The sequence below is a fragment of the Carcharodon carcharias genome, chromosome 2 (assembly GCF_017639515.1).
Source record: "Carcharodon carcharias isolate sCarCar2 chromosome 2, sCarCar2.pri, whole genome shotgun sequence".
In the NCBI taxonomy this organism is placed as follows: Eukaryota; Metazoa; Chordata; class Chondrichthyes; order Lamniformes; family Lamnidae; genus Carcharodon; species Carcharodon carcharias.
The window spans coordinates 84527737-84551410 of record NC_054468.1 but is presented as its reverse complement, the minus strand read 5'-3'; the positions used below and the strand labels follow the sequence as shown (position 1 = coordinate 84551410).

The following is a 23674-nucleotide window of genomic DNA, read 5'->3' as shown; positions in this document are numbered from 1 at the left end:
GAATGGAAGAAAGTGTAATTTCAATCACATTTAGCAACCTTTGCATTCCAGATACCCCTACGCTGATTGATCTCAGTGAGATTTTCAAGAAAGAGAAATGATTCTTTGAGAAATGAGGAGTGATATTGGGAGAGATGCATAGAAACAAAATTTGGGGATAAATATAAAAGTGAAACATAATCCTAAAACAATCTAACATGGATCAGTACAACTAAGTTCAATTTAATTTATTTTGATGTGCAAGAAGAAACACCTGTAGCTTGCTACATAAAGCTGCATTGCAATCTGCAAAAACTTTGGTACACTTTTAGCAAACAGATTTAAAAAGCAAAACCAGAGATGTCAATATATATAAATATTTTCCAGTGTTTTTTTTAAACTTTTCTTTTTAAAATAATCTTTCTTTCTTTTCCTGACAGGCACTTTAGCAGTTGACAGAATGGGGGCATTGGCTGTTCCCTGGCAGCTGCCTTTTCCTCCTATTCCTGGCTGCCAAGGCTAAGTAGGGACCACCCAGGTGGGACTGCCTCCTCCAAATCCCTCCCTGCATTACACTGTCCTGATGGGAGATACCCAGCCTATGTCTGCTGATTATTTCATGAAGCTCATACTGAGTGCAAGTGAACCTTTGGCCTCTCCGTATCAGACTTGGAATTCATAATGGATTTTGTTCCTGGCAATTTCTCTTGCTTTCTTGAAAGTTCTGACTTGATTGGGGTGCAGATCCAGTGGCAATGGCAGCCCTCCAGAGTCTTTTTTGCCTGATCACTCCTGTTCACCTCAACAGTGAGTTTTTGAAGACAAGAGCAATCAAGGGGGGCACGTAGAATGAGTTTTACTCTGTATCTAACCAGTGCTGTGTCTCATCTCGAAGTGTTCGACGGGACAGTGTAGAAAGAACTTTCTGAAGAAAGGTCCTTGACTTGAAATGTTAACTCTATTTCCCCTCCACAGATGCTGCCAGACCTGCTGAGTATTACCAGCACTTTTTGTTTTTATTTCAGGTCTCCAGAATCCACAGTATTTTGCTTTTGCTGTTCCAGAAGGAGCTTTACTCCATTCACTCTGATCAACACAAACAGTAAATCACTACAGATAAAATCTAAGTTAAACCGATGGAACGATTTGGAACCAGATCAAAACACCTGGAGTATAATGTGCAACACAGGCAAACATTTCGAGGATTAACAAAAACAGTGACTGCTCACGGCACATACAGAATATCAGGTTCCGAGTTCACAGTGTCAGCATGGACAAATAACATTTTGCTGATGACAGATCCTCCAGCCAAAGAAGCAGCCAATCCAGCTCGTAAACCTGATGGGAGGTGCATAGGACAGAGAGTCAGTGGTGAAATCAACATTGTAAGCACTTGCCAGCACAAAACGGAACCAGCTACACCCCCACCTGAATAAAAGATAAGCCCCCGAGTTAACATTGCTGAGTCCAGTATGAAAGCAGTGTTCAGATCCTCAGCCCCTTCTCCCCACACTTTCTGACACACAATGTCTCAGATGATGATGCCAGGCATTGAACTGAGAAAGGAAGAGTCAAAAGACAAAATAATTTGCAGACTATTGCATGAGAATAGCAGGGGATCAGAACAATCCATTCAACATTCTCAACAATTAGGTTACAACTTTAATAACATCGGAATGTCAAGGTTCTCTTCCTGATTTACAACTGGGGAAGACCTTGTATGAACTCTGCCTAATCATCAAAGTGATAATCTGAACCTAGCTATACTACCTGTCCTTCTATAACACACTGAAGCAGTCAATAACTTTTTCTGTAAAGTGCAGTTATCAGCTGTCACTGTAAGGTGCAGTCAGTAACTGCAGCTGTAAAGTGCAGTGAGTAATAAGCCTAGACTATGAATGATAGTACAACATTTAATTACAAGAGGCATCACAGATGAGCCTGCCTTACCCGCACCAAAAATTTAGATACATCAGTGCACGTTTTGCAGCAAAGATCACCGGTTAGTGATCAGCAACTGGAATGCTGGCTGATTATCCCTCTGTAGCCCATGGATAGAGGGGCTGTTTTTTCCTCTATAGCCCAGGGATAGTGAGACTGATTTTCCCTCTGTAGCCCAGGGATAGTGAGGCTGATTGTCCCTCTGTAGTTCAGGGACAGTGATGCTGTTTCTTCCTTTGTAGCCTGGAGATAGTGAGGCTGGTATTCCCTCTGTAGCCCAGGGGCAGTGAAATCCCCACTGCTGTTCCAGCTGAGTTTGATGCAGGAAGTGCTCTCACTTGTCGTGCGCCAGGGATTCCTGTGTCACTACTGATAATGTTTAATCTCATTACTTACTTGGGTAAAGAATCTTGGAGTTAAGCATTGGCAAGTTGTCTCGATTTCCTGTTGGAGTAGGAAGTGAGGAGGAGCTGCCAATAGATAAGCTTCCTTTACTGATCCTCCTCTCACAGGGAGATTTTGGCACTGCAGTGATGACAGGACAACAGTCGTAATTACTTTTCATTGGCTGTTACAAACTGGGATACCTCTTAACCATTCTGCAAGGTTTACCCACGCAACCTGGCAATCCTTAAATTGAAAAGCAGCACCCTTCAGAAATGCAAAAATTCAGGAGAAACACTTGAAGACTGGAATCATGAAATGACCATAAACAAAATCTGACTGATCATCTCAATGAAGCTTAACATAAACCTTAATATGCCACCAGTTCTACTCCTTTGCAATTCCTGCATCTTATGAGCTTGTTGAAAAGCTTCCTCAGAACACAGTACAGAACAGGTGGGAGAAGAGCAGCAGCCAAGAGGAACCAAAACCAAATATTGAGAGTTGTGTTTTCAGATTCCAAGTTAGTCATTTGTATAAATGTCAAATTCTTGCTTTCCCTTTTGCTTATTTTCCTGTTCTTCCCCTGCACAGTCCAGCATTCTTCAGGCAAATGGCAGATAAACCAAACCAAGATCAGTGCCATTTCTGCTCCTGGGTCTCAGTCAGTTCTGCTCTCTGAACTCAAAGGCATTCCCACCCTCAGATCTTCTTCAGTTCCATGCCTACCCTCAGATCTTGGTCAGTTCCATTCCTACCCTCAGATCTTGGTCAGTTCCATTCTTACCCTCAGATCTTGGTCAGTTCCATTCCTACCCTCAGATCTTGGTCAGTTCCATTCCTACCCTCAGATCTTCATCAGTTCCAATTCTATCCTAAGATCTTGGTCAGTTCCATTCCTACCCTCATATCTTGATCAGTACCATTCCTACCTTCAGATCCTAGTCAGCTCCATTGCTACCTTCAGATCTTGGTCAGTTCCATTTCTATCTTCAGGTCTTGGCCAGTTTCATTCCTATCTTCAGATCTTGGTCAGCTCCATTGCTATCTTCAGATCTTGGTCAGCTCCATTGCTATCTTCAGATCTTGGTCAATTCCAATCCCAGCCTCAGATCTTGGTCAGTTCCATTCCTATCTTCAGGTCCTGGTCAGCTCCATTGCTACCTTCAGATCTTGGTCAGTGCCATTCCTAACTTCAGATCTTGGTCAATTCCATTCCTACCTTCAGATCTTGGTCAATTCCATTTCTATCCTCAGATTTTGGTCAGTTCCATTTCTACCTTCAGGCCTTGGTTAATGTCTGTTCTGGTCCTGTCCCACTGCCACTCCTGTTCCCACACCTCTTTCAATGTTACTCGTGATACAAAGTTTCACTTACTGTCAATCCATATCCAACTCTTAAGACTTAAGGATTATGGTTCTGGGGTCCCTCTCACTTCTCTCATTCCTCTAATGATCCTCTTCTCTTGCTCTCTTTCTATCCCCTTCCTTTTTGTTTCTAGTCCCTTCTCCTTCCATTGCTCCTTTTTTCTAAATTGTGCCTTTTCTCTATTTGTCTTGGAAAAGTACCATGCTTCCCCTGAAAACCTGGAACTCTCTTTTCCAACCTGCGTGTACAAATCCATACCAGAGGCTTTTTTTGAAAAAAATCAGGAAAATCTCTAAGCACTATGCCAAGTACTTCTATGCATAGATAATACCTTATCAGAAATGTCAAGGCTCAGTACCTTTCCGGTAGACCTTTCCTCTAATGTTAGAGCTATATGAGGAGTGCAGTGAGATCTTGTCTTCATTTTGGGATTCTCTTCTTTCTTCCTCAGAACAAGGACCAAAGGTATAACCTTCCTGATCCTGTGTCTGTGCATTCTGTTCATCCACAGCTAGATAGGACAGAGAAAACAAACGCTATAAATTGCAACTAGTTCAATAACAAGGCTAAAGCTGACCATGAGGTTTTCATAGTGCATGTTACTGCTCAAACACACATAAATGTATTAATAATTAATGTTGCATTGTTATATATTTAAAATGCTGGTTTGTTTCTGTGAAGAATTCAAGCTGCTAATACACTTATAATGTTTTAGTAATCAAAGGAAGAGATGTGGATATTACAGTGAATCATCTCTCATCTTGGTTGCTGTTAACCTTTAATTCAATAGAACTAGGGGTCTGGGGTCTACATACAAACTGGCCAGGGTGCCCAATGCTTCCCATATCAACCCAAAGTCCCAGTAACTATGCATTGAGCTGCAGATGATTTCTTACCTTTCTCTGCGTGTTCTATGATCTGTCGTATCGCCTTCTTCAAGCTATTTGCTCGTAGCATGAGTTGCTCTCTCGGTCGGAATATCTGTGGCCTGGGGGAACAGGCTGGCCTGTCCTCAGTAAGGTCGCACATCATACTGGTTGTTTCGCCATCTTCCTGTTCTTCTGCAATTGTTGGCGGTGGGTTTGGTAAGGATGATGCCGCCTGGGATTCATCACTGAGTGTTTTAAGCAGTGAGTCCAGTTTTTCTTTTAGCACAGAGCACTACAGTTATAGGAAGAATATATCAGAATGGCTGATGAAAATACTGTGAAAATAAAGTGTCGTGGAGGTAGAAAAGTTACACAAGCTAGATTTTATGGTATGAAGCAGCTGTTGGTAGCTGATGGTTGAGATGCAGACACTGATACAATAGTATGCAAAAGTTGCTTAAGGGAATTTCTATACAGGAAATCATGGCACAATAAATTAACACATTATCATCTTTATCTTCATTTCTTTCCCACGCCTAGTGATGCATGAGGCAGACAAAGTACATGCTTACATCTATCTCCATAACTAATTTTTCCTGGTTTTTTTCCAGGTCACTAGCATGTCACCAGAGCTATAGCTTGAGGGGCATCATTCCACATCAAACATGGCTGACCAGGAAACGCTCCTATACTTACCACCTGTCATAGGGCACATTGGAAGGGCTTACAGGTTGATAATCAACCTGTTTGGCCACGCTATGAATGCGCCTTCTGTGGCCATCAAGTCCAGAAGTGGGACTTGAACCTGGAGCTTCTGGCTCAGTGGTAGGGATGCTACCACTGCGCCACAGGACCTTCTGAATGCATCACAGGGAGGGGGAAAAATGACTCAAAGTTACACATAAGTTTTGCAGAATAAAATGGGAGACTTGGAAGTTCCTGCTGGAGAACGCTGTTGTGATATCAGAGGCATTACAAAGATCTAGTTCAACAATGATAGTTTGGCTAAATGCACAGGAATACAAATTATTTTGATAGAAAAGATAAAGTGGAAGGGTTGCCATGGTTTATATGATAAAAGAATATCTTTGAAACAGAGCTGAACTTATCTAGGCCGCCTGCGGATAAAGTCAGTATCATGTGGGATGGGAGAAATGACAGGACGGGAATTAACAGTGGGCACCTGCTGGATGCTACCATGCTAGGAGGAGGGATTGGATCAGTAACACATTAGTGAGATTCAATAATGATACACTGGAACACATGGGCTGGTGTATGGCATAATTGGGTAAGGAACCTAGGTGAGCAAGGATACTACTGGACCTGATGCTAAATACCAAGAGATGGTGCAACAGATCACAGTCAGAGATTACATAATGGTGTGGCTACAAGCATAGTTTTATGATGGACAAAGCAATGAGTACAATGGAAACATTCATGTTTTAGAAGGCAGATTATGAGGGTGCACTGGCAGCAGTGCTAGAAGGAAAAAGTGGCTCCCGTTTAGGAATATTCTACAGAGCACAGAACAAATGCATACCACAAAAGAAAGGAGGAAAAGGTTAATGTAAGCAAAAAATTAAAGGATAAAGACAAGGTTGCTCATAATATATAGCTAGCATATAATAGCATAAAATAAATGTAAAATGGGAATAAAGGTTATATGGCAATAACTAAAACAGAAAATGAGGTTAGGATAGCAGAGACCACCCACGACAAGTCAAATATTTCTAAAAAGAAATTTGCAGTGTAAAACAGAACAGTGAAACCACTAAAAGATCCTAAAGATAATGTTATATTAAATGAACCAAGGACATTAAGGTCATATTGTGCATAAAAAATTAGAAGGCATCTTGGAACAGGGGAGAATGAAACATTCAGACAGGTCTAATACAGTAAGAGGGAATCAAGTTTATGGGAGACTTTGGTGAACAAATTTACAGGGGTTCTTTGCAAAATGACAGTGACATATCTAGATTTCAGCAAAGCTCATGGTGCCCATCATTCCATACGGTCAGAAAGCGTGGAAGTGAAGGCAAGCTGGTGAGGTGAGCTGAAAATTGGTTAAACCAAGAGCTGATTGGAAAGGATCAGCACGGCAAGTGTTATAGAGATCAGTGATATAGCCATTACCGTTTACAGTGTACATAAGATTATTTGAAGCTGGCTATAGAAACAAAGCTATCTACTTTTGCAGATGACAACAAATGAGGTGGGAAGAGGTTTCAAACAATAGGTTAGAAGCCAACCAAATATAAAGGGATCTTGATTGGCGGAAAAATCAGCTGCACTGGCAAACAAAGTTCCTGCTTAATTGTGTGGGTGTGTACCTACGAAACCGCCTGAAAGGTATTGTGCGAGCCCTGTTTCATGTGAAGTATCACCGACTGAAAAAAAACTGATCAAACTCGAGAACAAAATTTTAAAGTGAACATTGGTGGCAAGTGTCATTTAATTTGGACAAATGCTGAGTACAAAGTCCAGGGAAAAGAATAAACTGTCCACAATTGAATAGCACACTGACATTCATTGTTGGATCCCACACTTTAAGAATGGGTCACTTGGGTGACATATTGGGGGGGAGGGTGGTGCTAGTGCCTGTGGAACTGTATCCCAACAAGAGTCAGTGCCACCAGGAGAGAAAACTGAAGGGAAAAAGGTAAGTGGCTGACAGTGCAGCTTTCCCTGCATACCTTCCTTGCCATAGTCTCAGATTCTTCCCAGTTCTCTGTCGTCCTTTCATAAGCCTTCCCAACCCGGGCAACAAAATCTTTAACTGTTTCGCAAAGCACTCTGCAAGGAGAAAGTAGATGAACAAAGCATTGATCAGCACCTGGTGTTATTCAGACTGGGCCTTGGTGTGCTTGGCCTGTGCCACACAGAGGCATCCTCTCAATGGCTCTGCTGGTTTTTGTCATGCTAAACCTACCTTGACCTAGCTACCCATCTGTGTATCTTTTTGTCTCTTGATTTGTGATTGACCATTACTAACCATATGACCCTCATTGGATTAGAACAACTGGTAGGCTGCACGAGGGAATCAGAAGCCACACTCCTGGCTGCTGAAAACTGTAAGGGTTTACGGCATTCACCAGCACTTCTTGAACTTGCATTTTTGTATACATAGATATAAATACAAGCTTTTGTTTTATTTTTATAGATTTCATCTGACTTTGGATGTGAAGATTAAGAAAGCTTAGTTGTTCGTGATGACAAAATAGCTGCGCACTAAAAATGTTCATTTGCATCTACTTATTTTATAAATATTTTTGGTTCCACAGAGCTTAGCAGTTGTTGCTTCAGTATACAGAAGTGTTGCTCCTCTAACTGTGAAAAAAGGCACAAATTTTATGGTCTATTTTTCAAGCAGGACATTGGAGGGAGAGGAGTTTCACCACGATAGAGCATTGGGAAGAACAGGAAGGAATAGTTGAAACCACTCAGACTTCCAAACTTAATGCCCTAGCTAAGTCTAGGTACACGTCTTGCATATGATACTCACTTTGCTGATGATATTACCACTGAATGCTGGTCTGATGTCAGGATTTTTGACAGGTGCGCAGCAACTGAATCCTCGTAGAATGAAATCTGCTGTACCTGAGAAAAATTGGGGCACAATGCAAGAGTTAGATCTGTCACCCTCACAATCCAGCTACTGTGCACAAAGTGAAAAAGTTTTTGTTTACCTCATTCAGGAACAAAGAGAAAGAACATAGACATAAGAGTAGGTCATTCTGCGCCACCCCCGCCGAGACTATTCAGCCATTCAATCTAATCTTGCTGGTATGTATCTTTTATCATTTTAAACACTTATCAAATCATTCCTTAACCATGTCAGATTTTCAGAAAAGTTCCTTATTATCACTACATATAAAATGTTCTTTAGAACCTTACCAACTGCAATATATATGGAACATAAGCCTTCTAGCTGTACAGAGATAGATTGGAGCTCTGGGGAAAGCACTTAGAGAGAACCTGTCAGTGTCACAAACTAACTCCACCCCAAAATGAGAATTCAGCTGTGAATACAGAAATGCATTTGTACCCTCATCGACACCATTCCATAACATTATTGGTGGGCAGTGCTTGAGGGCTGACTAGATTATTATGCAACTTCACTCCCACAGTGTGTGCTTGATCCTTGCATTCCCTGACAATTATTTTTGAGATGTTGAGCTCTGTACCCATTTTGTGCAAACTCCTTACCTCTAAATCGTCGCTGAAATCCTCTGTCCCTATTGAAGATGAGGAGTGTCGTGGAACTTTTGTCTCGTAAACCATGATACCCCATCTGTAAAAATGAACATTATGATTAGATACTGCGTGTGGGTTTCCCATTTTCTTAGCTGCAGTGCATCTTTCTATAATGCTCTGCTGAATTATGCATTGTTACCTAACCCCTTAAACCATGCACCATTCCTCTCCTCCTTGCAGCATGCACTATTTCCCCTTCCGCCCATAACATGCACAATTACCACCACCCCCCCCCCAATATCGTGCACTATTAACCTTCACCCAGTACCATACTCCATTACTCTTCCCTTGTACTATGCATCATCACTGTGCCACCCTTACAACACATCATTACCCTTTTCCCACTAACATGCACTAATCCCAAGCTCATAGGAAGGTAAGCACTCTGCTCCAAACCTTTGCCAACTATTGGGAGTTAACCTGTGCACACTCAGTAAATAGCCTCTCACATATGCAGGAGAAATGCCCGTTACCTGGCCCTCTGTTGTTTCCTGATTGCTCCACCATCGTGCCCTCCCCTATTCCCTGAGCCGACTGGTCCAGGATAATGAACTCAAGGTGCTGGATGGCTTGTCCCGGGCATCCACAATGCTTGCTGTTGTCTCAGCCACATCCACACTGTGTTGTGATGTTTGTTATTTGTGCAGTAAACTTTCTTTCATCTTTTCTCAGTTACTGACCATTTTGGCTTCTATCACACATGTCTATAAGCTTGGTGCTGAATGTCTTATCGCCTCACCTCCTTGTCAGCATTAACCCATCCTGGGATAAAAATTCCACAAGCATCAACAAGTGTCTGAGCCTACAGAGTGTCAGCAGATTACTTGACTGTGAGAAAACATCACAGCTGTGCCCAATTCTGTCCTCACTCAACATCCACATACGTGCACTTTCCAACAGGATTGTGATCAGGAGCTGACTGCTTTTCCCCTCCCAGAGTCAAAGATGTGAAGTCATTGTGTATCCAAGTACAGAAGAAACAATGTGGTGTTGCACGATTGTGATTTAAGTGAAATCAACAGAATGGAGGGTAACCGGCTTCACATCTCACTGGTGTAATAAAATAAAGGAAAACCACTGAATTTTTAAACAACATTCTCACCTATCCAGCATTTTTGTACTTGCTCGCTCCAGTTTCTCCAGGATTTGAGGGAGCTGTGTGTCATCATCGCAGGCCGAACCCCACCCCAGCACACGTGCCAGGTCATTGCCAGTACCCAAAGGTAGAACTCCCATCTGGCACTGAAAATGTTTGGAAGTTATTAAAAGCAACAGGCCCAGGAGTCAGTGATTTCCTGGAACACCCATCCTCAAATGCAGTGTTCTGTACCTCCCCTTAACCTCAACCTCCAATATTACACCACCTTCAAATGTAGCTTCTGAAAATAACGCATTAGTGAAATGTGGGGTCCAATGTTAGAATTATCCGAAACGGAATAAAAATGAAGCTGGCCTGACTGAACCAATGAAAGAATAATCAGACTGGCTCTGGATGGAGTGGGGTGATGGATCCAATCATAGAATTAGACAAGGACTCTTTTTGCATTTGGACTGATGGACCTTTTCTCATTCTGGATTTACATTTACTTGGTTGTGGAACCATGACCACCAGCCAATGTTTGTTGCTATTGTGTCTCTAGCTCCAACCAAAAAGAACAAAATGATTTTTAATAGATTTTTCTGCAGGACACTCAACACACTCAACACAATACCTGCTTGTGGAGATTAAGGCTATCGATTTCAGACAGCACCCATCCAACACTGCCGTCTCCACCACACACAAGGATTCGAAATGTGTCAAACTTCTGGAACAACCTCAAACTGTAAACAAAAAGATAGAATGTAAAATGACACTGTGATTTGGTCTGTATTGTCTGAAAACAAACACAAGTAATGACAGTGACAAGAACCCCAAATATTGTTCCCAAACTTGGCTGCCTGCACCCCTCAATTGAATATCACTCCTATGCAGGCAACTATCGTTCCAACTATGCCTTCTTTTCTTTCATACACAATTCTGTTTCCACTCTTCAGCATTTGTTTCTCCATCCAAAAGGCAGCTCACCACCACCTTCTCAAGGGCAATTAGGGATGAGCAATAAATGCTGGCCTAGCCAGCGATGCCCACAACCCATGGATGAATTTTGAAAAAAGCTAACCCTCGGTATGATAGAATCATAGAACAAAGCCAAGTCTTCCATGGGCACCTGCTCACTATCTTTACTTCAATAACCCTCATCTCATCTTATGTTTTAAATATTTCCCCTTGCTGATTTATGGCTCTGTTCACTAATTTTGCAACTTAAGAAGAAGTCCTTTATTTCTCAATATTACTTAATTTGTTTTAGTCAAATACCCCTGCCATCAACTTGAATCAATTATATTGTGGTCCTTGCTTCCAAGAGTTTCCTCTACTTTTAGGCCATCAACTTGCCTTGCATCCTTACTCAGAAAAATGTCGAATACTACCTCCTTCCTCAATTAAGTAGCAAAATTCGTCCTGAGCCCATTGCAAGAAATAGCTCTCTGTTAACTCAAAAATTTTACCTATCCAAGTCTATTAAAATCTCCAATTATAATATTTTATACCACCCACAATTATAACTATTATACCAAGTAGAGGTTCTGCAATCATACATTATAATTCCTACAATTAGACCTCAATAATAAATCCCTCAATTGGACCTCAATGATAAACCCCACAACTAGACCTCTGCTTTAGCTCCCACAATTACAATTGTTACAACCTGCACAATTAGAACTTCCACAATGACAACTCCCATAATTTAAACTATTGCTGGGTGGTTTGCACAAGCATCTAGCCAGCTTCTGCTTCCTCACCATGGCTATGCTTTGTGGACAAGTTTGGACAATGAGGGCCAGCATGGTATTCCTAGCACAACGTAGCTAGGTCCCATCCTGTCACCATCTGCCATCCATCCATGAACACTTTCCAGCAGGGACCACTGGAGAGTGACCAGGAGCAGGGATTCTGATGACTTTTCCCCACCCCAAACCAAGAGATCGAGGTTAATGCTTTCCTTATCTCCCTGCCTCTTTACCTGGTCACCCAACATGACAGCAGTTCTGTTTTTGTTTTAATAAAACCTGCACTCTGCCCCAAAAGTCTGAAAGTCTAAACTGCAAAGGTGTGTGCTCTAAGGAAATTTGAAGCACCTCCTACCCAAGATGCGGGCCTCCGTTCATCAAGTCAAACACTTGAGCCGGGTTCAGTAACTGCTTGAATCTCCTTAAGAACTTCACCCCCTGGTTATCTCCGCTCTTAGAGTTCACAAACACAAGAAGCGGACTGGTACATGATGGTGGGCACGTTGCTTTCCAAAACCCTGAAGAACAGCAGAAATTTGATTACAAAGTTTATTGAAATGATCACTCGGTGAAAAAATGTGATGACTTTAGTAATTGCGTGACCAACTGTCAGCACAGGTCCCTGTATCTCTTTTTTACGAACATATGAACTAGGAACAGGAGTAGGCCATTCAGCCCCTTGAACCTGCTCTGCCAATAAGATCATAGCTGATCTGATTGTGGTCTCAACTCCACTTACCTTCCTACCCTCTATACCCTTTGAGTTCCTTACCAATCAAGAGTCGATCTAAATCAGCCTTAAAAATATTCAATAGCCCTGCCTCTACTGCTCTGTCGGAAGAGAATGCCACAGACTCATGACCCTCCGAGAGAAAAAATTTCTCCTAATTTCTGTCTTAAATGGGAGACCCCTTATTTTTAAACTGTGTCCCCTGGTTCTATTCTCACCCATGGTGAAACTATCTGTTTTTATATTTCTAGCTATCTTTCTCTCGTACTCAAATTTCTCCCCCCTCATTTTCTTTTTAGCCATTCTTTGCTGCTTTTTATATTCTGTCCCATCTTCTAACCTGCTACAAATCTTCACGGAACTTTCTCTTTCAATTTGATACCATATTTAACTCAGTTAGCCATTGGTAATATGTCCTTCCCCTAGAGTCTTTCTTTTTCACAGGGATGTATATTTGCTGAGCGTTACAGATACCTCCTTAAATATCTCTTTGCCACTGCATCTCTACTAACTTATCCTTTAATCTAATTTCCTAGTTCACTTTAGTCAGCTCTGTCTTCCTACCCTCTTAATTGCCCTTATTTAAGTTCAAAACATTAGTCTTAGACTCACTCTTCGCTCTCTCAAACTGAATGCGAAATTCAATCATGTTATGATCACTACGTCAAAAGGGTGCCTTTGCTAATGAGATCATTAATTAATCCTGCCTTGTTGCACATTACCAGGTCTAGAATGATCTGCTTTCTGGTTGGCTCTAGAACATGCTGCTCTGCGAAATTGTCCCAAAAATACTCTAGGAACTCATCTTCCAGCTACCTTTGCCAATCTGATTCGCCCAATCTATGTTAGATTAAAATCATCCATGATTATCGCCATATCTTTCTCACAAGCATCCATTATTTCTTCCTGTATACTCCATCCTACAGTGTAGTTACTGTTAGGGGACCTTTACACTATTTGACTTGTAAGTTTGGGCCATTGTTAGTTTTAATGGTTTAGATCCTACCACTAACAGAAAGGCAGCACTGGTATTAAGTATGCAGTTGGCACTGTGGCAGAATCTTGTGCCTCCACTCATGAAGCTGGGTTGCTGCTGGGCTGAATTCGCTATGGGCGGCTGCTCACAATCATTGACACCTTCTCACAGCTACTTAACAAACTCTTGATGGCACTCTAACAGTCAATGGCAAACTCTCAACACTACGCATATTCACTTACAGACTCCCTCACACCTTTCCTTTACTACTCACAAATTATCGCACTCTCCCAAACTCTTGCAAATCTTCTCAGAATCATTCACTTACAGTTCCCTCACTGCCATTCTCAAATTCTTTCAGCACCTCTCACAATTACTTGTCCTCTCAAAACTATTCACTCCACCCAAGCTCTCGCAGATCTGCTCACAATTACTGGCACTCACTCACAAACTACCTCACTCCCACTCGGATCACAAGCTAACGTGCACTTACAAACTCTCCCACACTCATACCCTCTCACAACCAGTCATAGGTTCCTTCACACTTACTCACAAATTTTCTCTTAGGCCATACACTCCAACCACTCCCATCCTCAGGCAATACATCCCACCTGTTCCCAGTCTTGGGTCAAACATCTCACTCACTCCTAGCTTTAGAAAAAACCTCAAGTCAAAAGTATCACTCATTCCCAGCCTTGGGTTAATTCCAATTTCCATGGTCCCATCAGTTTGATAGCACAGTAAATGCAGGCAAACTGCTCTTTGAACAACAAGTGAAACAAAGGTGTTGAACTCACCGTCAGAGTCTATACTGTTGAGTGCAGTTGGAGGAATAACGGAAACTTTACACTGCCCCAGAGGGCATTTTATGGGAAGCATGTCTTTACAGGCTGTGTGCACCTGGAGGCAATGAATCAACAAATAAATTAGCACGCAATGATCCAACAGGAGGATCAATTGGATCAAAACTGAACATGAGAAGAGCAGAAAACATTGTGATTTAGGAGTGAGGGAAGAAATACTAAGATTTGTCTGTTCAAGGTTACTGCAGACTGTAGTCTCTGATACAGCTGGTTGCACTTGTGATGGGATATTGGATGCAAGGATGCATGCAATTCCTTTCAGTGAAGTTCTAATGAGAGCAGAATGGTGATCTAACTCAGTTACTCAGTATACCTGGATTACCCAGTTCAGCTACACCCAACTAAATATTGCCATGGTTTCAAATAAAATTACCTGGTTAAACTGCAACAAATGGCACAGAATGGTATACACCATTCCTGTATTTCCATATATGGCAACCAATGAATAGCAATGGAGTTAATTTGTTCCTATGCAGGGTATAAACATTTTCAGTTGATCACAGCTATATGCCTGCTTCCTGCTTCTACCTGGCACAGTTCCCTCTCAGCAAGAATGAATCCTGTTGAGGGTTCTGATGCTGGTCTGATGCTTGGCCTAGTAAAATGTGCAGCCAGATAATGGATACTCATAATACAGCTCTGTATCCCAACCCAGGTTGCCGTGTAAACGGGCCCCGAGCCATTTGCTATCCACATAAGCTTGATGCTGAAATAGGGCGCATCAAAGGAATCCTGCAGGATAATGGCTACTTGACTGGATTATTTCGCGCTGTATATGACGCAAACTCATGAATGGGCCTAAGGTCATCACTTTCGGCCCCTAAAAGTGCCAGTTCACCTCCGATTTCCCAGGAAGGGCAAGGTATCTCAAAATTTGAGCAACAGGTGAAGCTAGCTGCTTCATGTGGCTACTATGCAGTAGCAATGCGTGTGGTAATTACCACTAACAGGATGCTGCCATCAAGCCAAAAACCTATCAGACAAATGAGTAATATGGTATATGAATTTCACTGCCAGTGTGATGCTAGGTATGTAGCTTGTATGCCCCAAAGACTGGCGAATAGTATCAAAGAGCATGTCCCAGCCGCTGTTTGCAACGGGCAGGGTACAGACCATACTCAACCAGTCTATGCGAGCGCGAGGACAGAGTGAGAGTTCCAGGGAGACTCAGGGCTGAAAGCAGTGCGAAGACATCATGATTTAAAAAGTGACACAGGGGAGGCAGCTGATTGGTGAGTAGGGTCAGGTGAGTACTTCTACTACTACTTTTTCTACTAATTAAACTGCTGCACTCCATTAGCTTAAACAAAACTAAGGTGAGGACATTGGGCTGTGGTGGGAGTGTTTGGAGTGGAATAAGGCTCCTAGCATAATAGTATTCTTTAAAGAGAGTAACTAACGAACTTAATCTAAAAGGAAATCATGGCAGCAGATTTCACACCCATGATATACTCCTCCTGTGCTATATGTGAAGTCATGGACACTTCCAGTGTCCCTGGCAGCCATGTGTGCAGGAAGCGTGTCCAGCTGCAGCTACTGGCTAACAGCATTTCGGGGCTGGAGCTGCAGGTGGATTCATCGTGGAGCTTCTGTGATGCTGAGATTATCGTGGACAGCACGTTCAGTGAGCTGGTCACACCACAGATAAAGACTGAACAGGCAGAAAGGGGATGAACGACCACCAGGCAGAGTACAGGAATCTCCTGTGGCCGTCCCCCTCTCTAACAGATATACCATTTTGGATACTGTTGGGGGAGACGACTTCTCAGTGGAAAGCAGCAGGAGCCAAGTCCATGGCACCATGGGTGGCTCTGCTGCATGAGAGGGGAGGAAGAAGAGTGTCAGGCCTATAGTGATAGGGGATTCAATAGTAAGGGGAACAGGCAGGTGTTTCTGCGGCGTCAAAAGAGACTCCAGGATGGTATGTGCCAAGGTCAAGGATGTCTGGGAGAAGCTGCTGGACATTCTGAATGGGGAGGGTGAACAGTCAGTGGTCATGGTACACATTGGCACCAACGACACAGATTAAAAAAAAGGATGAGGTCCTACAAGCTGAATATAGGGAGTTAGGATGTAAATTAATAAGTAAGGTGACAATTACCACCAGTGGTACGTGCTAGTGAGAGTAGAAGTAAGAGGATATATCAGATGAATATGTGGCTGAAGAAATGGTGTAGGAGGGAAGGATTCAGATTCCTGGGACATTGGGACCAGTTCTGGGGAAGGTGGGACCAGTACAAATAGGACAGGTTGCACCTGGGCAGGACTGGGACCAATCTCCTTGCGCAGGTTGGCAGGGGGTTGGGGGGGGGGGGGGGGGTGCCCGTTGCTAGAGCGGTCAGGGAGGATTTAAACTAGAATGGCTCGGGGATGGAACCTGAGCAGGAAGACAGAGGAGAGGGAAACAAGGGTAGAAACAAAAGACAGAAAAGGAAGAAGCAAAAGTAGAAGGCAGAAAAAACAAGGGTGTAAAACAAGTGGGGTCATGGCACAAATTAAAGCTAAGATGACTAACAAAGTTAAAAAGACATGCCTATAGGCATTGTATCTTAATGTGCAGGGCATTTGCATTAAGACAGATGAATTGACAGCTCAAATAGATATAAACTGTTATGCTATAGTTGCAATTATGGAGACACGGCTGCAGGGTGACCCAGTATGGGAACTGACCATCCAGGGGTATTCAATATTTAGGAAGGGCAGACAAATAGGGAAAGGAGGTGGGGTAGCATTGTCAGTAAAGGAGGAAATCAATGCAATAATGAGAAAGGATATTGGCTCAGAAAATCATGATGTGGAATCTGTTTGGGTGGAGATAAGAAACACCAAGGGGCAGAAGATGTTGGCGGGGATTGTCTATTGGCCCCCAAACAGTAATGGAGATGTATGGGAAGGCATTAAGCAGGAAATCTGAAATGCATGCAACAAGGGTACAACTGTAATCATGGGTGACTTTAAGCTACATATAGATTGGACAAACTAAACTAGCAATAAAACTGTGGAGGACATAGTGTGTATATGATGGTTTTTAGACCAATAAGTTGAGGAACCAACTAGAGAGCAGGCTATCCTAGACATGATATTGTGCAATGAGAAAGGATTAATTAACAATCTTGTTGTGTGGGGTCCTTTGGGGAAGAGCAACGATAAAATGATAGAATTGTTCATTAGGATGGAGAGTGAAGAAGTTGAATCCGAAACTAGGGTCCTGAATCTAAATAAAGGGAACTACGAGGGTATGAGGCGTGAGTTGGTATGATGGATTGGGGAACCTTACCAAAAGGGTTGACAGTGGAAAGGCAATGGCTAATATTTAAGGAACGTATGCATGAGTTACAACAATTATTCATTCCTGTCTGGCACAAAAATAAAACAGGAAAGGTGGCTCAACCATGGCTTACAAAAGAAATGAGGGATATTATAAGACCCAAAGAGGAGACATATAAAATTGCCAGAAAAAGCAGCAAGACTGAGGATTGGAAGCAGTTTAGAATTCAGCAAAAGTGAACACAAAGATTGATCAAGAAGGGGAAAATGGAGTATCAGAGTAAACTTGCAAGTAACATAAAAACTGACTACAAAAGCTTCTATAAATGTATGAAGAGAAAAAGATTAGTGAAGACAAACGTAGGTCCCTTACAGTCAAAAACGGGGCAAATTATAATGGGGAACAAAGAAATGGCAGAAGAATTGGACACATATTTTAGTCTGTCTTCACAAAAGAGGACACGAATAATTTCCCAGAAATGTTCGGGAACCAAGGGTCTAGTGAGAGGGAGAAATTGAAGAAAATCAGTATTAATAAAAAAAATGGTGCTTGAGAAATTAATGGGGTTAAAGGCTGAAAAATCCCCAGGGCCTGATAATCTACATCCTAGAGTATTAAAGGAAGTGGCCCTGGAAATATTGGATGCATTGGTGGTCATCTTCCAAAATTCCATGGACTCTGGGACAATTCCTACAGATTGGAGGGTGGCAAATGTAACCCCACTACTTAGAAAAGGAGGGAGAGGAAAAACAGAGAATTACAGACCAGTTAGCCCAACATCAGTAGTGGGGAAAATGCTAGTCTATTATAAAAGGCATGGTAACAGAACACTTGGGAAGCATTAATGAGATTAGGCAAAGTCAGCATGGGTTTATGAAAGGGGAATCATGCTTAACTAATCTGCTGGAGTTTTTTGAAGACATAACTAGTAGAATAGATAAGGGAGAGCCAGTGGATATAGTGTATTTGGATTTCAAGAAGGTTTTTGATAAGGTACTGCTTAAGAGGCTATGGGCAAAATTAATGCACATGGGATTGGGGGTAATATACTGGCATGGATTGAGAATTGGTTGACTGGCTGGAAACAGAGAATGGAAATAAATGGGTCTTTTTCCGGGTGACAGGCAGTGACTAGTGGTGTACTGCAGGGATCAGTGCTTGGGTCCCAGCTATTCACGATATATATAAATGACTGGATAAGGGAACCAAATGCAATATTACCAAGTTTGCTGACGACACAAAACTGGGCAGGGTTGTGAGTTGTGAGGGGGATGCAAGGAGGCTTCAGGGCGATTTAGACAAGTTGTGTGTGGGGGCAAAAACATGGCAGATGCCTTATAACGTGGATAAATGTGAAGTTAGATGCTTTGGTATAGAAAACAGAAAGGCAGAGTATTATTTAAATGGTGATATGTTGGTAAATGTGGATGTACAAAGGGATCTTGGTATCCTTGTGCACCAGTCAATGAAAGTAAATAGGCAGGTGCAGCAAGCAATTAGGAAGGCAAATGGTATGTTGGCCTTCATTGCAGGAGGTTTTGAATTCAGAAGTAAGGATGTCTTACTGCAGTTATACAGGTCCTTGGTGTGACCACAACTGGAGTATTGTGTGCAGTTTTGGTCTCCCTACCGAAGAAAGAATATACTTGCCATAGAGAGAGTGCAGCAAAGATTCACTAGGCTGATACCAGGGATGGCAGGACTGCCGTATGAGGAGAAGGTGGTTCGACTGGGCCTGTATTCGCTAGAGTTTAGGAGAATGAGAGGGGATCTGATTGAAATGTATAAAATTCTAACAGGGCTAGACAGACTGGATGCAGGGAGGATGTTTCCTCTGTCTGGGAGTCTAGAAAAAGGAGCCACAGTCTCAGGATACAGGATAGGCCATTTAAGACTGAGATGAGGAAAAATTTCTTCACTCAGAGGGTGGTTAACCTGTGGAATTCACTACCACAGAAGGCTGTGGAGGCCAGGTCATTGAGTATATTCAAGACAGAAATTGATAAACATTTGGCTATTAGGGGCATCAAGGGGTATGGAGAGAAAGCAGGAATATGGCATTGAGATTGAGGATCAGCCATGATCATACTGAATCGCAGAGCAGGCACAAAGGGCTGAATGGCCTACTCCTGCTCGTAGTTTCTACGTGCTTGCAAAACTCCAAACACAGTGTTCAACATTAGCTGTGATTCTGCGATTGAGGATTATTTAGCGAATGTTGTCCAGTGTGCTTAGAATTACACTGAGATTGTCAGTCGGGCATGGAGTGTGGCACATTTGCATGTACTGGAAGCTACATATATTAACACAGGGGGCCCTGTTCTTTGCAGACAGAAAGAACATGTACATACACTGAGCCTGTTTCAGCTAAACAAAATAACTAATAGCCATTCGCTGACTCATTCCTCAGGGTGATGCCTTGAGAAACAGGGTCAAGCTGTCTGATTTAAATTTCAAACAATGCTTGGCAGTTAACCGTCAGTCCCCATCAGTGGTACATTTTCCATGGCAACGGAAGTGTCCTGATGAGTACAAGACGAAAAGACCATAAGACATGAGCAGAAATTAGGCCATTCGGCCCAACGAGTCTGCTCCACCATTCAATCATGGCTGATAAGTTTCTCAACCCCATTCTCCCGCCTTCTCCCCGTAACCTTTGATCCCCTTACCAATCAAGAACCTATCTATCTCAGTCTTAAATACACTCAATGATCTGGCCTCCACAGCCTTCGGTCGCAATGAATTCCATAGATTCACCACTCACTGGCTAAAGAAGTTTCTCCTCGTCTCTGTTCTAAAAGGTCTTCCTTTTACTCTGAGGCTGTGCCCTCGGGTCCTAGTCTCTCCTGCTAATGGAAACATCTTCCCCACGTCCACTCTATCCAGGCCTTTCAGAATTCTGTAAGTTTCAATCAGATCCCCCCCTCATTCTTCTAAACTCCATCGAGTATAGACCCAGAGTCCTCAAACGTTCCTCATATGTTAAGCCTTTCATTCCTGGGATTATTCTCGTGAACTTCCTCTGGACCCTCTCCAGGGCCAGCACATCCTTCCTGAAATACAGGGCCCAAAATTGCTCACAATATTCTAAATGTGGTCTGACCAGAGTCTTATAAAGCCTCAGCAGCACATCCCTGCTTTTATATTCTAGTCCTCTCGAAATAAATGCCAACATTGCATTTGCCTTCCTAACTACCGATTCAACCTGCAAGTTAACCTTAAGAGAATCCTGGACTAGGACTCCCAAGTCCCTTTGCACTCCAGATTTCTGAATTCTCTCCCTATTTAGAAAATAGTCTATGCTTCTATTCTTCCTACCAAAGTGCATGACCTCACACTTCCCCACATTGTATTCCATCTGCCACTTCTTTGCTCATTCTCCTAACCTGTCCAAATGCTTCTGCAGCCACCCCGCCTCCTCAATACTGTCCCTCCACCTATCTTTGTATCATCTGCAAACTTGGCCAGAATGCCTAAAAAAAAGCTTAAGGTATGTCTCTTTTTTCAGCAATACTCAGGAGACAGGTAGTCGGGTAGGGAGGGGGAGCAAGGGGTAAGGAGGGAGATACTGGTTGGGGAAGTCAGAGATCACAGAGGACATTGTAATAATGTTATAATTATGGGAACACAAAAGCATTGATTTTGCAGAAATTGATGTGGAAAGTTTGAGAACTGATTTCTATCAAATTGGACAGGCGGCAATGAAATTTTCACCGACTTAAAAGAGAATTTCATCCTTACCTAGCTTTCAGGTTTAAGATATTTAAAGCTGCTTTGTGCTCCAAATGGTGCAAGGGATACAAATCAACAGAAAATCACCATTTACCACCATGATGTGTGGATCCTGTCCAGGTTAACAAAACAGTAAATATGCTCTGACCAGTCTCTACTCACCATTGCCTTACACCACAGGCAGCGCCAATCCTGCAAGCGGAGAACGCTGCCACATGTTTTGTCACAGACAGTACATTTTGCGCTGACAGGCAGGTTGCCTTCCAACCACTGGTGTGGCATTGAGACCTGAATGAGGGAAATAGAAGAGGATTACAGTGTAACATAGGCACCAGTACAAACGGCAATGAGGCCAGCAGCAGAGAAGAAAGGACATCAAAGTATAACACTGGCACCAGCACAAGCCACAGGTAAGGAGCAATGAAAGATCCATCAAAAGGGATGAGCAGAAGTCCTTGCAAAATTACCAGTACAAACCCAAGTAAAGAAACCACCGTAGGCCCCAGCATAAGGAACCAGTGCAGATCTCAGCCTAAGGGACCAGCACAGGTCCCAGGGTAAGGGACCAGCACAGACCTCAGCCTCAAGGACCAGCACAGACCTCAGCCTCAAGGACCAGCACAGACCTCAGCCTCAAGGACCAGCACAGACCTCAGCCTCAGGGACCAGCACAGACCTCAGCCTCAAGGACCAGCACAGACCTCAGCCTCAGGGACCAGCACAGACCTCAGCCTCAGGGACCAGCACAGACCTCAGCCTCAGGGACCAGCACAGACCTCAGCCTCAGGGACCAGCACAGCCTCAGGGACCAGCACAGACCTCAGCCTCAGGGACCAGCACAGACCTCAGCCTCAGGGACCAGCACAGACCTCAGCCTCAGGGACCAGCACAGACCTCAGCCTCAGGGACCAGCACAGACCTCAGCCTCAGGGACCAGCACAGACCTCAGCCTCAGGGACCAGCACAGACCTCAGCCTCAGGGACCAGCACAGACCTCAGCCTCAGGGACCAGCACAGACCTCAGCCTCAGGGACCAGCACAGACCTCAGCCTCAGGGACCAGCACAGACCTCGGCCTCAGGGACCAGCACAGACCTTGGCCTCAGGGACCAGCACAGACCTCGGCCTCAGGGACCAGCACAGACCTCGGCCTCAGGGACCAGCACAGACCTCGGCCTCAGGGACCAGCACAGACCTCGGCCTCAGGGACCAGCACAGACCTCGGCCTCAGGGACCAGCACAAACCTCGGCCTCAGGGACCAGCACAGACCTCAGCCTCAGGGACCAGCACAGACCTCAGCCTCAGGGACCAGCACAGACCTCAGAGTAAAGAACCAGCATAGACCTCAGCGTAAGGGATCAGCGCAGATCCCAGCGTAAGGGACCAGCACAGACCTCAGCGCAAGGAACCAGCACAGACCCCAGAATAAGGATCCAGCACAGACTCTAGCATAAGAATCCAGCACAGACCCCAGTGTAAGTGACCAGCGCAGACCCCAACAGTGATTTCTCTGCTTCAACACTTGGTGGCTGATACCCAAATACAGCAATAAAAAAGATCATTTGCGAGATGCACTGTACATTGGTGAGCCACTGAGCTACCACTGGAGCAACAGATGAAACACATGATAATCCACAATTGTCAATATTGGCATAGACTGCCTTCCAGCAAATTCAAAGTGAGCTGCACAGCACAAAAAAGGAGTGCAGTGTTTTAAACATGACATGTAGATTTCAGCAGTAATCCAGTCTTTGCAGGAAAGCATCAGTACAGATAAGTATCAGCCTTGGTTCAATAGTAACACTCTCACCTGCAAGTCAGAGACTTGTGGGTTCAAAGCTCGTTCCAGAGAGTTAAACATGTAACCTAGGCTAACACTTCTGTGATAAAACTGAGGAAATTCTACACTGGTTAGCGGTGCCATGCTTTAAGTAAAATCTAGGAATATCTGTTCATGAGCACATAAAAAAAATCCAAAAGCAAAGAGGTGCAAGGGAATTTTTCTGTTGTCCTCGTCAATATTTATCGCTCAACCTCCATCACCAATAGTATTTATTCCACTTCTGTTTGTGGGACTTTGCTATGCACAAATTGCCCACGTTTATCTATATTATAACCCAGTGACTCTACTTCAAAGGACATGTTCATCTCAGGACAACTCAAAGTGCTTATGAAAGATATTAATTCTTCAAAATCAAACGAACCTCAGTAAATTGAAATAAAATGTGTTGCTTTACCAAGTTCTACCAATGGGGGGAGCTCCAACATTTAAAATACAAACATGGTTTTCAAGGGAGAGCTCAAGTTCTGCAGCACGATACCATCCATCTGTGCATTTGTCTTTTACATCTGAAACGTTCAATTTTAGATGCTTCTACTTTAAGGAAAATAATCATCCACTCTGGTAACTGTACTAACTGCCCAGCGCAATATTCCTCTTAGTATTCACTCGCTGTCCAGTGCCATGTTCCCCCAGCACC

General features: G+C 43.3%; 1 protein-coding gene across 9 annotated transcripts in view; it reads right to left on the bottom strand.

The window, feature by feature from the left end:
* LOC121272942 (diacylglycerol kinase delta-like) overlaps window positions 1–23674 on the bottom strand; it is a 147388-nt gene that overhangs the window by 49521 nt on the left and 74193 nt on the right. For all 9 annotated transcript variants that reach the window (XR_005941928.1, XM_041179839.1, XM_041179847.1 and 6 more), the window contains 12 exons: window positions 21357–21482; window positions 14129–14231; window positions 11981–12143; window positions 10509–10617; window positions 9899–10038; window positions 8749–8833; window positions 8045–8139; window positions 7236–7335; window positions 4570–4834; window positions 4032–4184; window positions 2317–2445; window positions 1218–1317 (listed from right to left, as the gene is read on the bottom strand). Coding sequence is in view for 8 of the 9 variants with exons in the window: in XM_041179839.1 (XP_041035773.1) it covers window positions 1218–1317; window positions 2317–2445; window positions 4032–4184; window positions 4570–4834; window positions 7236–7335; window positions 8045–8139; window positions 8749–8833; window positions 9899–10038; window positions 10509–10617; window positions 11981–12143; window positions 14129–14231; window positions 21357–21482 (1568 nt within the window). In the remaining variant the exon portion in view is untranslated. The remainder of the gene's footprint in view (window positions 1–1217; window positions 1318–2316; window positions 2446–4031; window positions 4185–4569; window positions 4835–7235; window positions 7336–8044; window positions 8140–8748; window positions 8834–9898; window positions 10039–10508; window positions 10618–11980; window positions 12144–14128; window positions 14232–21356; window positions 21483–23674) is intronic.